Genomic DNA, 13,892 nt, shown 5'->3' with positions numbered 1-13,892 from the left:
AATCTGCAGCACTACATGCCACGAACAGATGTACACTGGGTAACTGACATTTTCCATATATATATTTTTTCTAAATATTTGTAGATTCCCGGAGTAGTTGTCGCAGAGTTCAAGGTAAAAACCAGTGATCTGGTGTAAAGTATTTGTACATATAAGGTTGTTAAATTTCAAGGGAGATTTTTTTTGTACATGTTTAAAGTGATTAAGTAAAAAATGGACACCTTATATGCACATTTGTACTTTTGTTTGTTTTTATTTTCAGCTCTGTTGAACGAAAATTGTCTAATTGGTGTGACAGGTTGGTTTTGTGGAATGTTAGTGATGCCTTCATGTTTTGGTGTAACTTTCTCATAAAAGTCCTTATAAGAGTCATTATCAGAATGTGCAAATCTAGAAGTTCAATTTTCTGTAAGGTTGTGTTTTTTTTTTTTAATATTAGGTATGCCTTGAAAAGATGGAAGATATTCAACTTGCAATGGTTATTTCCCGGTTATATGAATCCGAATTTGATACATCATCCACTTACGAGTCTATTCTTTATGAAAAGGTTTTGGGATGCAATAAGGATGGCACAGGTTTCGTCTGTATGAAATTGCACCCAGATCCCTTTTTGAGAAGTATTGCCTACTGGATTATAAAGGATCCACCAAGAGCTCTGGATACACTATTAGAACAAACTCCAAAGGAAGATGAAGACAATCCAGGTAGAAATAAATCATAATAAATGTTCATTGTTGATACTGTTCTAGTTTAAGCATAGTAGGGCTATTGCATAACAACATATACTTTTGGGCATGCAAAGAATCAGTATGGGATTCAATTAGCGTTTTTCTTTTTTTTTATTTCATAGCAGGAACATTTCATAATTTCATCATGTTCACCCCTCCTATATAATGCAAACACTAAACATTGGTTATGCAATATAAGCATTCTGAGCTGCTATTTAGTTTCAAATTCAGAGCTACTCGATATATCATACAGGTATGTCATGAGGGTCGAGGGCAGAGGCATCTAGGCCGCCAGATGGAATATGTTAGTTTCCTTAAATTCAGCGTTGAGCTTAAGACAAAGCTTTTCAAAGAAAACTTCATCCAACTGCCTTGGAAGGTTCCTTTACCAACAGTGAAGTCAGCAGCCCTCTCCAACTATCAGACTGTTGTGTTTTGGCCTTGTGCAGCACTCCACTGGTTGTGGGTTAAGTCTACGCCGTATAATTACCCACATACATAAACATAGCCATCTACACATAAGTATATGCATGTTGTTTGGCATGGGTGGCTGTAGATGCACATGCTTTGCGTACTCCTGACATCTATTGTTGGGTCCAGAATTGTGCAAGTTGTTTTTCTTTGAAGAAGCCTTTTGAATCACAAGGTTGAGTGACGACTCCTCTCGGTGATATTGTGCATAGGCATCAACTCCATTGTTATGTTTTATCTCCATCTGGTTTGGACATGTGTACCCTCCACTCTGTGTTTTCGACTCAGTTTGGTACTGTTCCCTTATTTTCTTACTGTTTCAAATGCTCTTTTCCATTCCTGCACTACCCACAAATTTCATCTGTTTGGGCTTTGACCGGTTGGGCTTCGGACCATTGCAGCCCATCTCGGGCGTACCTTCTGCCTGCCTCCGGCATCAACAAAATATTTCTTCTGATGGAAGGTACACCCTTGCTTTTTTGTCCATGTTGCCACACAAAATATCCGCACACTGATAAACACTTAATGAGCAACCTCTGGCTTTTGACCGACCATCGTGAGGCCGACTGTGACACATGCAAGCCATTCAGGTTGAAATAGACTAAGAACTGGAGTGCTCGATGACTTAAAATATCCCAGAAGGAATCAGACAACACCCCGGATCTTTTGGGGGGAGGGGGGGGAGGAACATGGCCAGAAGAAGCCACCTGCTGAGGAGGAAGAGGCCATCTCCATCTAAGACATCTCTGACCGATGTGGAGCTCGGTATTGAAATGCAGGTCTTAACGTCTGCCTAGTGCGTGAGTACTGTGGTCCCAAGACCTCAAAAAGACCCTGTTACCGTTTTTGGAGGTTGCTGATCCACCATTACAGAAAAACTGTCTCGGCTGCCCTGCCTTCATGCCCGGCGCGGAAGATTGCTATAGGAAGTTGGCTCTGTATATACTATCTCAAAGTGAGAGCTAGTGTGCTAAGGGTTCCCCTTAGAGGTTGATAGTGGCAAAATTAGAAAATGCTAATGCTCTGTTTTGTGGGAGTGTGGTCAAGCAGTAGGCTTATCAGAGGGTAGTGTTAAGCATTTGTTGTACACCCACAGGCAATAAATGAGAACACACACTCAAAGCCTTAACTCCAGGCCAATAGGTTTTTATATAAAAAAATATATTTTCTTAATTTATTTTTAGAACCACAAGTTCAAGATTTGAAGTGAATACATAAAATGCAAGGCACCCCACACAGTTAAGTTAGGAACTTTGAATTAGAGCAGTAGCATACACAGTTTTAGTAAAAATGGCAATAAGCTATGGATACTGTGTAAAAATCAACAGTTCCTGGGGAGGTAAGTAATCGTTAGTTTGTCAGGTAAGTAAGACACTTACAAGTCTAAGTTCCTGGGCATAGGCAGCCCACCGTTGGGGGTTCAAGGCAATCCCAAAGTTATCACACCAGCATCACAGGGCTGGTCAGGTGCAGAGGTTAAAGAGGAGCCCAAAACACATAGTCGCCTATGAAGAACAGGGGTGCTCTGGTTCCAGTCTGCCAGCAGGTAAGTACCCGTGTCCTCGGAGGGCAGACCAGGGGGGTTTAGTAGAGCACTGGGTGGGATACAAGTAGGCGCACAAAACACGCCCTCAGCGGCATAGGGGCGGCCGGGTGCAATGTGCAAAGCAGGTGTCGGGTTTTGTATAGGATTGAATGGAGGGACCCAGGGGTCACTCTTGCAATGCAGGCAGGGCCCAGGGGGGCTTCTCGGGTCAGCCACCGACTGGGCTAGGCAGAAGGTCGCCTGAGGGTTACTCCTGCACTGAGGTTCGGTTCCTTCTGGTCCTGGGTGCTGCGGGTGCAGTGCTGGTGCAGGTGATGACACCCTTTCACATAGGTCAGTCCATCACTCTGCCTCCCTTTTACGCTCTGTCTCTGTCTCACCTCTCTAAAATGAGAGGAGAGACTCCATTGGTTGGATCCAAAAAGAGCATTGTTGTTCTACCTTGACCACACAAAAGTTCAGGGTGGAGGATCAACTCTTTGTGGGGTATGTTGTTACAAGGAAAAGAAAAGCAGTGCAGAAGCAGACCATGTCATGATGATTATTGCTCTTCATCTAAATCTGCCACACATTGACTAAAGAGCAACCTCCTGAAGACTTGCAGGCTCATTCCACCAGAGCCGGGCTGCGACCATTCAGTTTGCTTACAGAGTTCCTGTCCTGGATATCTGTCCATCACCAATGTGGGCTTCCCTGCACACATAGCACTGCTGCCTGCACAGTCAGGTCCGGCATGAAAAGCAGTTTACCCTTTAAGTCCTACAGGACTTTCTAGACTAATCTGTATCACAGCCCCTCCTCCGAAGAGGTTTTGCTTGGACATCTATTCTGAGGTAAGGAATCCAAGACTAGAAGTCTCTATCAAATGAACACTTTGTCTGGTAGGCACTCTATCTAGCCGCTGTTTCCTTTCCAACCTTCTCATTCTCCCTGCTTTGCAAATGGATTTTAGAGATAAGGGATGCCCCTCCTTTACCGGACCTACCTTAACACACCAGTAGTCAGTGTTCTTCGTGGCTCCACACTTCTGGTGTGGGGAAAAGTGTGAAAAGAAACTGACATCAGCACACTGGGGTGGCGCCTAAATAGAGACCATGGATGTCACTTACAGCACGAACGAAGCCATGCGGACCCGAACAACGCCACCTACTGGCACACTCCAGATCTCTTCAGTCTCTGCAAGATAAGCTATTATCAAAGCTAAGTAACTTGTTCAAATCTGCAGGAAAAGTAAGATTTTAATTGTCTTCAAGCTGATAAAAAATGACAGCAGATCATCAATAAACAGTATTTGTTAAAGCACAGATAAGCATAGCATTTTGTAGAGGCAGAGATAGGAGTGAATCCACTTTCTCAGAGCACTGTTCTATAGATGGTTCCTATTCATTAGTGTAGCCCCCTGTTTTCTGCCTCAAGATACCAAAACAGAAAACAGGCTAATACGTGTTTTCCTTTAGACATTTGATTGGTATATGTATACAGCTCATGCCTTAACCCCTTTGCTGCCAGCCATTTTCCCCCTCGGGTGCCAGGTCATTTTTGGCTGTTTGGGGCAGTTCGTGCTTAGGCCCTTAACCTTTTGTCCACATAAGCTACCCATGCCAAATTTGCATCCTTTTTTTTTTATAAACATCCTAGGGATTCTAGAGGTACCCAGAGTCTGTGGGTTCTCCTGAAGAAGACCAAGAAATTAGCCAAAATATAGCCTTTTTTTTTTTTGTAAATGGGAAAAACGGCTGCAGAAGAAGGCTTGTGTTTTTTTCCCCTGAAAATGGCACCAACAACGGGTTTGCAGTGCTAAAATCACCATCTTCCTAGCTTTCAGGAACAGGCAGACTTGAATCAGAAAACCACATTTTCAACACAATTTTGGCATTTTACTGGGACATACTCCATTTTTACTATTTTTTGTCCTTCTAGCCTCCTTCCAGTAAGTGACAGAAATGGGTATGAAACCAGTGCTTGATTTTGGGAAGCTAAACACTTATGAAAGGTAGACAAAAATCTGAATTCAGCAAAGGGTCTTTTATGTACATCCTACAAGGTTTTCCTACAGAAGATAACAACTAAAATAAAAACATATTAAAATTGAGCCATTTCTCTCCATGTTTTACTATGTAACTTTTTCCTGCCATGTCCTATTTTCAGAAGCAATATACCGTTACGTTTGCTGGATTCTTCTGATTGTATGGATATATAGGGCTTGTAGTTTCATCAAGATCCCTAGATACCCAGAGCCAATAAAGGAGATGCACCTTTCAATGGGTTTTCATTCTATACTGGGTATACAGTAATTCAGTTGGTGAAGTATAAAGAGTGAAAAATAGGTATCAAGGAAACCTTTGTATTTCCAAAATGGGCACAAGATAAGGTGTTGAGAAGCAGTGGTTATTTGCACATCTCTGAATCCCGGGGGGGAGGGGGCATACTAGCATGTGAATTGCAGGGCATTTCTCAAATAGATGTCTTTTTTACACACTGTCTTACATTTGGAAGGAAAAAATGTAGAGAAAGGCAAGGGGCAATAACACTTGTTCCCCCCAGTCTCCCGATAAAAATGGTACATCACTTGTGTGGGTAGACCTAATGCCTGCGACAGGAAACGCAACATGGACACATCACATTTTTACATTGAAATATGATGTGTTTTTTTTTTAAAGTGCCTAGGTGTGGATTTTGGCCTCTAGCTCAGGTGGCAACCTACCAAACCTGTGCATTTTTTAATACTAGACACCTAGGGGAATCCAAGATGGGGTGACTTGTGGGGTCTCACCAGGTTCTGTTACCCAGAATCCTTTACAAACCTCAAAATTTGGCCAAAAAAACACTTTTTCCTCACATTTCGGTGACAGAAAGTTCTATAATCTGAGAGGAGCCACAATGTTTCTTCCACTCAGCGTCCCCCCAAGTCTCCTGATAAAAATGGTACCTCACTTGTGTGGGTAGGCCTAGTGCCCGGGACAGGAAATGCTCCAAAACACAACGTGGACACATCATATTTTCCCAAAGAAAACAGAGCTGTTTTTTGGAAAGTGCCTAGCTGTGTATTTTGGTCTCTAGCTCAGCCGGCACCTAGGGAAACCTACTAAACCTGTGCATTTTTTAAAACGAGACACCTAGGGGAATCCAAAATGGGGTGACTTGTGGGGCTCTCACAGTTACCCAGAATCCTTTGCAAACCTCAAAATTTGGCCAAATAACACTTTTTCCTCACATTTCGGTGACAAAATGTTCTGGAATCTGAGAGGAGCCACAAATTTCCTTCCACCCAGCGTTCCCCCAAGTCTCCCGATAAAAATTATACCTCACTTGTATGGGAGGCCCAGGTGCCTGCAACAGAAAACAGCGAGTTGATAAGCACATATTTTGTTTTTTAGAGCTTTAGGTTGACTCTGCTTTGGGGACCCACACAAGTGAGGTATCATTTTACTTGGAAGACTGAGGGGAACGCTGGGTGGTAGGAAATTTGTGCCGGAGCGGTGATCCTACAAAAAAAAAAGTGAGGAAAATGTTTTTTTTTTTTTAAAGCAAAGTTGCGCAAGCCACACCTCCCTGGACTCCTTGGGGTGTCTAGTTTTCAAAAATGTCCGGGTTTGGTAGGTTTCCCTAGATGAAGGCCGCACCCGGGACCAAAAACGGAGGTGCCCCCTCCACCCCCCCAACACAGGTAGTTTTGTAATAGATCATTTTGATGTGTCCACGTACTTCTGTGATGTTCCAAACACTAAAATTGTGAAAAGAAATGCACTTAGGTTATGTGAAAACGACCCTTCACCCACCAACCAAGTTGGTGGCACGCTCCATCATCGGGGTCCCACCCGAGACGCCTAGCGTGCTGCGACACCCGATTACCTGATTACAGCGGAGCAGGTTTTTTCATTTTTACCACACATGCAGGTTGGATTTGGCACGAGGGTGAGTGATGGTTCAGTAGATCAGATTTTACTAACAAGAGATTTCACAAAAATTAAATGCACTATTAATAACAGAAAGGCCAAAAAACTGAACCAGTGACTCACAGCTCATGACCTGTAAAGCCGCGACAAGGCACCAACCGCTTTACAGTCCATTCACACACCATTTATACATGACATGCACAAGACTATTCACGCCGCCAGCCACGGGGCCAGCACATTACAACACTCTCATCGACAGAAAGCGCCACTCGAAGGCTCATCACTTTCATACGTCCACATGCCTGACACAGCATTCACACCAGCTGATGGGAGTGTGTGGACTGGCGTTTGGCTGGCACCGCCAGCCAAGCGTCATGCCACGCACACTGCCAGAGAAGCGCCACGCCACACACACTGCCAGCCAAGCACCAGCCCATGCCCACTGCCAGCCAAGCGCCAGCCCATGCCCACTACTAGGCAAGCGCCATCCCATGCCCACTACCAGCCAAGCGCCAGCACATGCACACCACCAGCCAAGCGCCACTCCACACACACCGCCAGCCAAGCATCACTCCATGCAGACCGCCATCACTTTTTTTGTTTGTTTTTAAACACCAAAGAAATCACTAATTATAAAAAAGTACAAAACTACAAACACAAAAGCTCTAACTGAATACATGACCGTAATGCCAACAGTGAAACTGAACATATGAAAACATAAAACAACAGTTTACGCTCACGGTAGTTCCCAATAATTCTTCTGTGTGGGGGTAACTCCTGAAACAGGCTTTGAAGGACAGTCCGGGCAGTACATTCGGCTTTCCCTCCGGGTTAACTCTTCGGGCACAGACTCTACATTTCCTACTGGGAAAGTCTTTTTTGGGAGTGGGAGGAATCTGATCAGGAAAGTGGCGATCTTTCAGTCTAGCCACATCCTCCACAACTGCTACTGTAGGAACTCTTGTGTGATCCACCATAACAAGGCCCTCTATCCCTGACTCCTGAAATTTAACAAATTTCATCCTTGACTCAGGGGACAATCCTTAAACACAATAAAAGCATTAAAAGTTGCTAGATTAAACAAATAAATAGCCAACTTTTTATACCACACGTAAGACTTACGAACAGAAGTGTTGGGGTCCAACCACTGATCTACTCTATCAACACCACCCACATATGTATTGCCACAGGTGAAGTACTCTCATCATGGATGGTAGTTAGCATGTACACATCCCTCCTGTCTACAAATTTCAGAGCTGGCAGCTCATCATTCCACGAGGCACTGCACCGTCCCCTCTCAAGTTTTTTACAGACAAGCTCCCTTTGATAGTCTTTCCGGTTAGAACGGATTGTGCCACAAGCAACAGTGTCTACTTTGAACAACTCAACTCTAGTGTAGAAGTTATCTACATAAAAATGGTGACCTTTGTCTACCAAGTTCCCACACAATTTTCTCACTAACTCCAAAAGTGGGCGGACAACCAGGGGGAACCCTGCTAGTGTAGACCCAGAAATTATAAACATATCCTGTACTACTTTCAGTCAGCATATACAATTTAATTCCATACCGTGCCCTCTTGCTTGGAATGTACTGCCTAAAAACCAAATGGCCCTTGAACAGGACTAAAGACTCGTCCACACTTATTTGTTTGCCTGGAACATAGACCTCTGAAAACCGATCTACAAAATGATCAAGGACAGGCCTAATCTTAAAAAGACAGTCACAATCAGGGTGATATTGTGGCAAGGCTAAAGCATTGTCAACAAAATGCAGCATCCGAAGGAAAAGCACATAGCGATTACTACAAGGGGCCACCCTCCACACCAACACAAACAAACCGCATAACATCCCTGGCGTCGTTGTGGCTTCTACCACCCCCCACTGGGCAGATCGGCTTAAAAATAATGAGCCGATCTGCCGGGCAGAAACGACGTAAAACATTATGCCCCCTTAGGGAGGTGAACCTTGCCAAAGGGGCTAGCGCTTCCCTGAGGGCCGAGTGCAGGATGTAACGGTTACATCCTGGGCACCCGAGCGGTGCTGCCCAGCATGTAACGGTTACATTGTAGGCACCCAAGGGGTTAAGTAAACCATTTTAATTCAGCAAATATTTGCCATTTATCTAAAAAACAATAGAAGGATGATGTGTAAATGCAACCACTGAACACTTTTATGCTACAGTCATATCTTAATGAGATGCAGGAATATTTCCATTCATGCAAGTCTTTGGCATGGGGTGAGTGACTAGACTGCTGGAAAGAGGAATTTGAATACTGGAAAATTGAAGCCGCTTGAGGTAACAGAAATAATGCTAAGTTACAGGTAAAAAGAAATTCATGCAAAGAGTAGAAAGAAAGGTGTTAGGAGCACGATAGAAGAGAGGAATAATTGACTATGGGAATGAACAAGGAGACCAAATACAAGCACATTTCTTTGTGAGCGCTGGATAAACACCGTCCCGGTGATTTTGTATGGAACAAAAGAGAGAAAACACAACAACTGAATATTACAGTATTTGAAACAATGGAAGCTCGGAAGAAACCCCACCAGAATTTACAACAGATAGAAAATGATAACTGGAAAGCCTACTTATAACATAGGAAATAGGATTCCTCATTAAGTGAAGAAGGTGTGCCAAAGGTGTCAGCTACATGTTAAACAGAAAAGATGAAATGCTTGATTCCTGGAGTACCCCAGACCGTATAGGGTCGGGAGCTGGTGTTCAATGTAGTAAGCAGGATGATCTGAGTGCAGCCAGTTAGTCATTTAGTGTACATAATACTGCAGAGTAGGGGCCGGAATTACAAAAAACGTATCTTGCAATTCCTAAACAGTGAGTCTTTAGAAATCGCTATTTAGGAAATGCAAAATGGTACGTACAAAAATAGAGATAGGTTAAGCATTTCCTAATTTGCAATTTCCTAATAGGAAATTGCAAATTAGGAAATGCTAAAGTAAAGCTGACGTTCAGCCAAAGGGCCCCTCCCTTTGCTGCAGCCTGAAAAAAATGGTGTACATGTAAAGTGCACACATACCCTAGGGAAGTGGTTCCCAACCTTTTGACTTCTGTGGACCCCCATTTTATCAATACTGGGGTCCGGGGACCTCCACTGATCCATTATTGGAACACGGGGACCCCCACTGAGTAATTACTGATAGCTGGATCCTAATATTATTAAATTTTTTAAGCAGTCGCGGACCCCCTGAGGTGGCTTTGCGGACCCCCAGGGGTCCCCGGCCCACAGGTTGGGAACCACTGCCCTAGGGGTATGTGTGCACTTTATTGCACTTTAAAAAAAAAAAAACTAAAAAAAAAGCTTTTTGGAGTGTGTTTTTTAAATTTTTTATTTATTATTTTTTATTGCTTATGTTTACCATCAACTTTGAGTCAATGGTAATAGCATTTCCTAAATGCCCAATTTGCATTTAGGAAACGCTTTGTATATGTGCATAGGAAAACACTATTTGTGATTTCCTATTTGGATGTCGCAAAATGTGATTTCTGCTGGGTAGAAATTGCATTTTGCAATTCCCAAACAGCCTTTGTACATGCCAAAAGGCTATTTAGCATTTAACTGGCCGAAATAGCAATTTGGCCTGTTAAGAAATGCTAAATAGCTTCGTACATCTGTCCAGAGGTTCCTAATCATAGAGAGAAATATAACATGGTATCAGAACCCACTGACAAGTCTGACAGGCTAGTTTACCAGTGCTTCTGCTGTTCAGTCATACCTCAGATGTTCTCCATGATTGTTATTACAAACAGCATAGTGCTGTGACCCAGTCAAAAGGCCACTTTGAAAAGATGGAATAAATTATTTATTTCAATTCATTGCTATAGTTGTTTGAATGCAAGTGTTAGAATTTTCATAAATTGTTGTGATCGGAAGGAGAGAGCGTAGTGTTTTTTATAAATAGCTTGATCATGGCATTTTCCAGTCCTCTGACACTACTCTGTACATCAGGGAATTGTGTAAAAAGACATAATGCTAGGGCCTAAGAAAGGAACAAGTTATAAACATCTGCACAGATTTATTGATTTGGCATTTGTTGTCTTCAAGCGCCTAAGAGCCACGCACTGGAAAGCCCCACACGCACCATCTCACTCTGCCTGGCTTCGCAACATGCACAGTTGCTCACAAGCCGAAGCTCAGACTTTACGCTTACTGCAATACAAGGGCCTACTACAGGATGGCCCGAAGTCTGGGACACTTTCGTGGTAGCGATTGAAAACAGGGATGACACATACCCCCCTGACAATTGAAATAAAATAAAATAGCAACGGCAAAGACATCACCCTCCGGTTTAATAATTACAGTGGGGTACCCCCAGGCCCCCCGCCCACAATCTTTCTGTACATTAACCCCCTCATGCCCCCTCCTAACGGCAGGTGACGGTACTTTTGGATGCTTACGCAGGGACCACGCCTTCACACACTACATGCTTTGCTTTGTTTATCCCTAAAATGGCTCTACGCCCTATTATACCTCACAACCAACATCTCAACTGTGTTGCCTCGTTCTCCAAGCACAATAATCGGATCTTCTCTCTATTTCATCCCACCTTCCGGGGTTGGTGTATCCAGCATTAGGAATAATACCAGCGGTGTTTAGATGTGACCTTAGTTAATTAATTAGTTGCATAATTTACAATGGTGTTTTCGGAACTGTATCGCGCAACCGCGCTGTAATGACTTATAAATGCGTGTAAACAATTTGAAAAATTATATATGACTAAACATGTTGTTGTGTGTGCATAATGTTTAATAAACAGATTTTTAAAAAAAGAAAGGAACAAGTTGTTGCAGAATACTGCTTGGGTGTAGCTCAGCGGGTGAGCCAGATGGCCTGGAGCTGCAAATGGTTTGGATTGCTTTCGAGATGGAGACTTCCCTGAACTGGAAATATTTCTTTGGTTACGTGGCAGGAGGCTTCTTAGTGAGAGATTCTGGTTTGAAAATTAGTCTTTTATTGTTAATGTTCTAATGTTGTCAATTCTAACTAGAAAAAAACAGTAGAAAATCGCAGAATTTGTGTTGGAATTATCTGGGCCTGTTTGGACAGTGGAGTAGATAAGTTATTATTAACTCTTAAAGGTTCACAAAGCATATTAAGGACTTGGCTGATCTGAAGGGAACAGTAGTCCTGCTTAGCTAAAGGAATGGGTTATTTGTATTTTTCTTTCTGGTGCAATACTGATCTTCTAGTATTTAATTTCAAAGAACCAAGCTCTGATGCAAACCGCTTAGGACAGAAGATTTATATAGCAAATACTAGTTTGTATAGCTAGTACACGGTGGAGTCCTAATGACTGGCTGATCACCTTAAAAGATTGATGGACTAGTGTTGGTGGCCTTGGTCATGGAGAAAGTCCTCAGATTTTCTATTGCTAAATGTATGTTTTCTGATATAGACTTCTAGCATCTGATTCCTTACTTTTTGAATATCATCTGGCATCAGGCTGAATCCGAAAACTTTGTGTATAGCAGTTCTCTCTCACTCTGACAGTTGAAGTCATCCAGCATCATTCTACCTTGTGCTGTATGTCCCACGTGGAGGTGATGTTGTGACGAGTATATATACCAAATTGTATATCTGGGAAAGCACGCCGCGGGTAGGTGCAAGGAACCGCCACCGCTAAGCTCCAATAGTGACTGGCTGGGCTGTGTTATTCCCCAAGGGGCCCCCTGTATGAAGAGGGATGGGCGACCTTTTTTGATTCACTCTTTTGACAGACAGTTTACTCAAATGTAAGTGACTGCAATATATTTTCATACATACACTAAGTAGTTTCCCCTTCACTTATTATACAGTCAGGAGAAGTTTATTTGATTGTAGGTCCTGAAGAAGCGTTATAGGATCTTTTTAAGACCACCATACGCGAAACATGTTGACCAGACCTTAGGGGTCAGGTGACAATTTCCCAGATCTCCAGGCGTTGTTATAAAGTGGTTGAGCATGAACCTTCATTCTCCACTTTCTTTATGTTTTTAATCTTGGTCGTAACCTCTTCCTCTTGATATAACCATTAAAGCAGATTGCTGTGGGGTTAGGAACCAATTTTAATTTGTTCTCTCTCCTGCCACAATTAGTGTCTGACTATTACGATAATGACGGCAGCCACTTTCTAAAAGATCTCCGGCAAAGAGCCCCCGAATGGGGAGCCCGTCAGATATTGCACTGCCAGTCTGACGAGGAGCATCCCGATGATGAAGCATGACATCCATCTGGATGTGTGAGGGCTCTTGCTCCTGAACATTAATGTCCCCCTAGATATATGGAACAGTGTACTTATTTGTTGTGTATATACCAAATTGCTCACACTGGCATCAGTTCCTTTCTTTTTGCTCCAAATCCGGGTCCATCTGACATTCAACAGATGTTTCTTTTTCTTTCATAAAAATTCTTCAAGTGTGCAAATGTGTCACCAAACCTACAGTTTAAACCATGTAAGGATTGTACCCGACAGATGTCGGTTACAGATCTTCATGATATCTGTATGTGGTGTCTTGGTTCCCATCATGTGCCAAGATGAACAAGAAGGCAATCCACGAGGTGAAGCTCGGCGTTGTTCAAGATAGAAGTCCAGGGCACAGTGATCCTGGATGAAGTTGATGGTGTGGATGCACTCCCAATTTAGAGGTTGCTCTCATGATCTGTTTTCATAGCCTTAAGAACACTGATCACCTGCATCTTCCCACTCATACCATTCTGAGTCGCACAGTGCACCTGGTAACTCTTGGCCTCAGTCATTCTCCCCCTATGGAGTTGGCTTCAGTGCTGATCCAGTTACGGATCATTTCTGAACAGGTAGCAATGCTGGAACAACTCCAACAACTTGTTAGCTATGGACAAGATTTTTGTTATCTCAGTGGATCCCATTGGATCACCTTTTTACCCCATGGATTCAAGAGAGCCTCTAACTGTTTTACAATCAGCTGCTTCATCCTAGATACCAGCTGTGCCATTAGACCTCAGTCCGAGATTGTGCTGACATGACTGACAGTGACACATTGCTTTCGACATCGGAGCCGAGCCTGACATTGCTGACTCCAGTAGATCTGATTGTAATCAAACTCTGAATCACATGTTCCATCCTAGATCTTGGCTGTATACTCAATACGAGCCAGATTATACTTGGAAAGAGTTTCTTTTTGATGAAGAATACCATTATCATCAAAAGAGTACGTTTTTGTTGATCTACAGAATGCCAGTGGTCTGAGTACCTCACCAGACATTGTCATTTCCTTG

The 13,892-nt window shown here is 43.0% G+C and overlaps 1 protein-coding gene across 2 annotated transcripts in view; it reads left to right on the top strand.

Moving 5' to 3' along the window:
• The window catches only part of DMXL2 (Dmx like 2), a 1,615,381-nt gene that overhangs the window by 819,639 nt on the left and 781,850 nt on the right, over nucleotides 1-13,892 (top strand). For both annotated transcript variants that reach the window (XM_069222485.1, XM_069222484.1), the window contains exon 23: nucleotides 440-704. In XM_069222485.1, coding sequence (XP_069078586.1) covers nucleotides 440-704 — 265 coding nt within the window. The remainder of the gene's footprint in view (nucleotides 1-439; nucleotides 705-13,892) is intronic.

Source organism: Pleurodeles waltl, chromosome 3_1 (genome assembly GCF_031143425.1).
Source record: "Pleurodeles waltl isolate 20211129_DDA chromosome 3_1, aPleWal1.hap1.20221129, whole genome shotgun sequence".
Lineage (NCBI taxonomy): Eukaryota > Metazoa > Chordata > Amphibia > Caudata > Salamandridae > Pleurodeles > Pleurodeles waltl.
The sequence above is the reverse complement of the archived record's forward strand: the minus strand, read 5'-3'. Positions and strand labels throughout refer to the sequence as shown.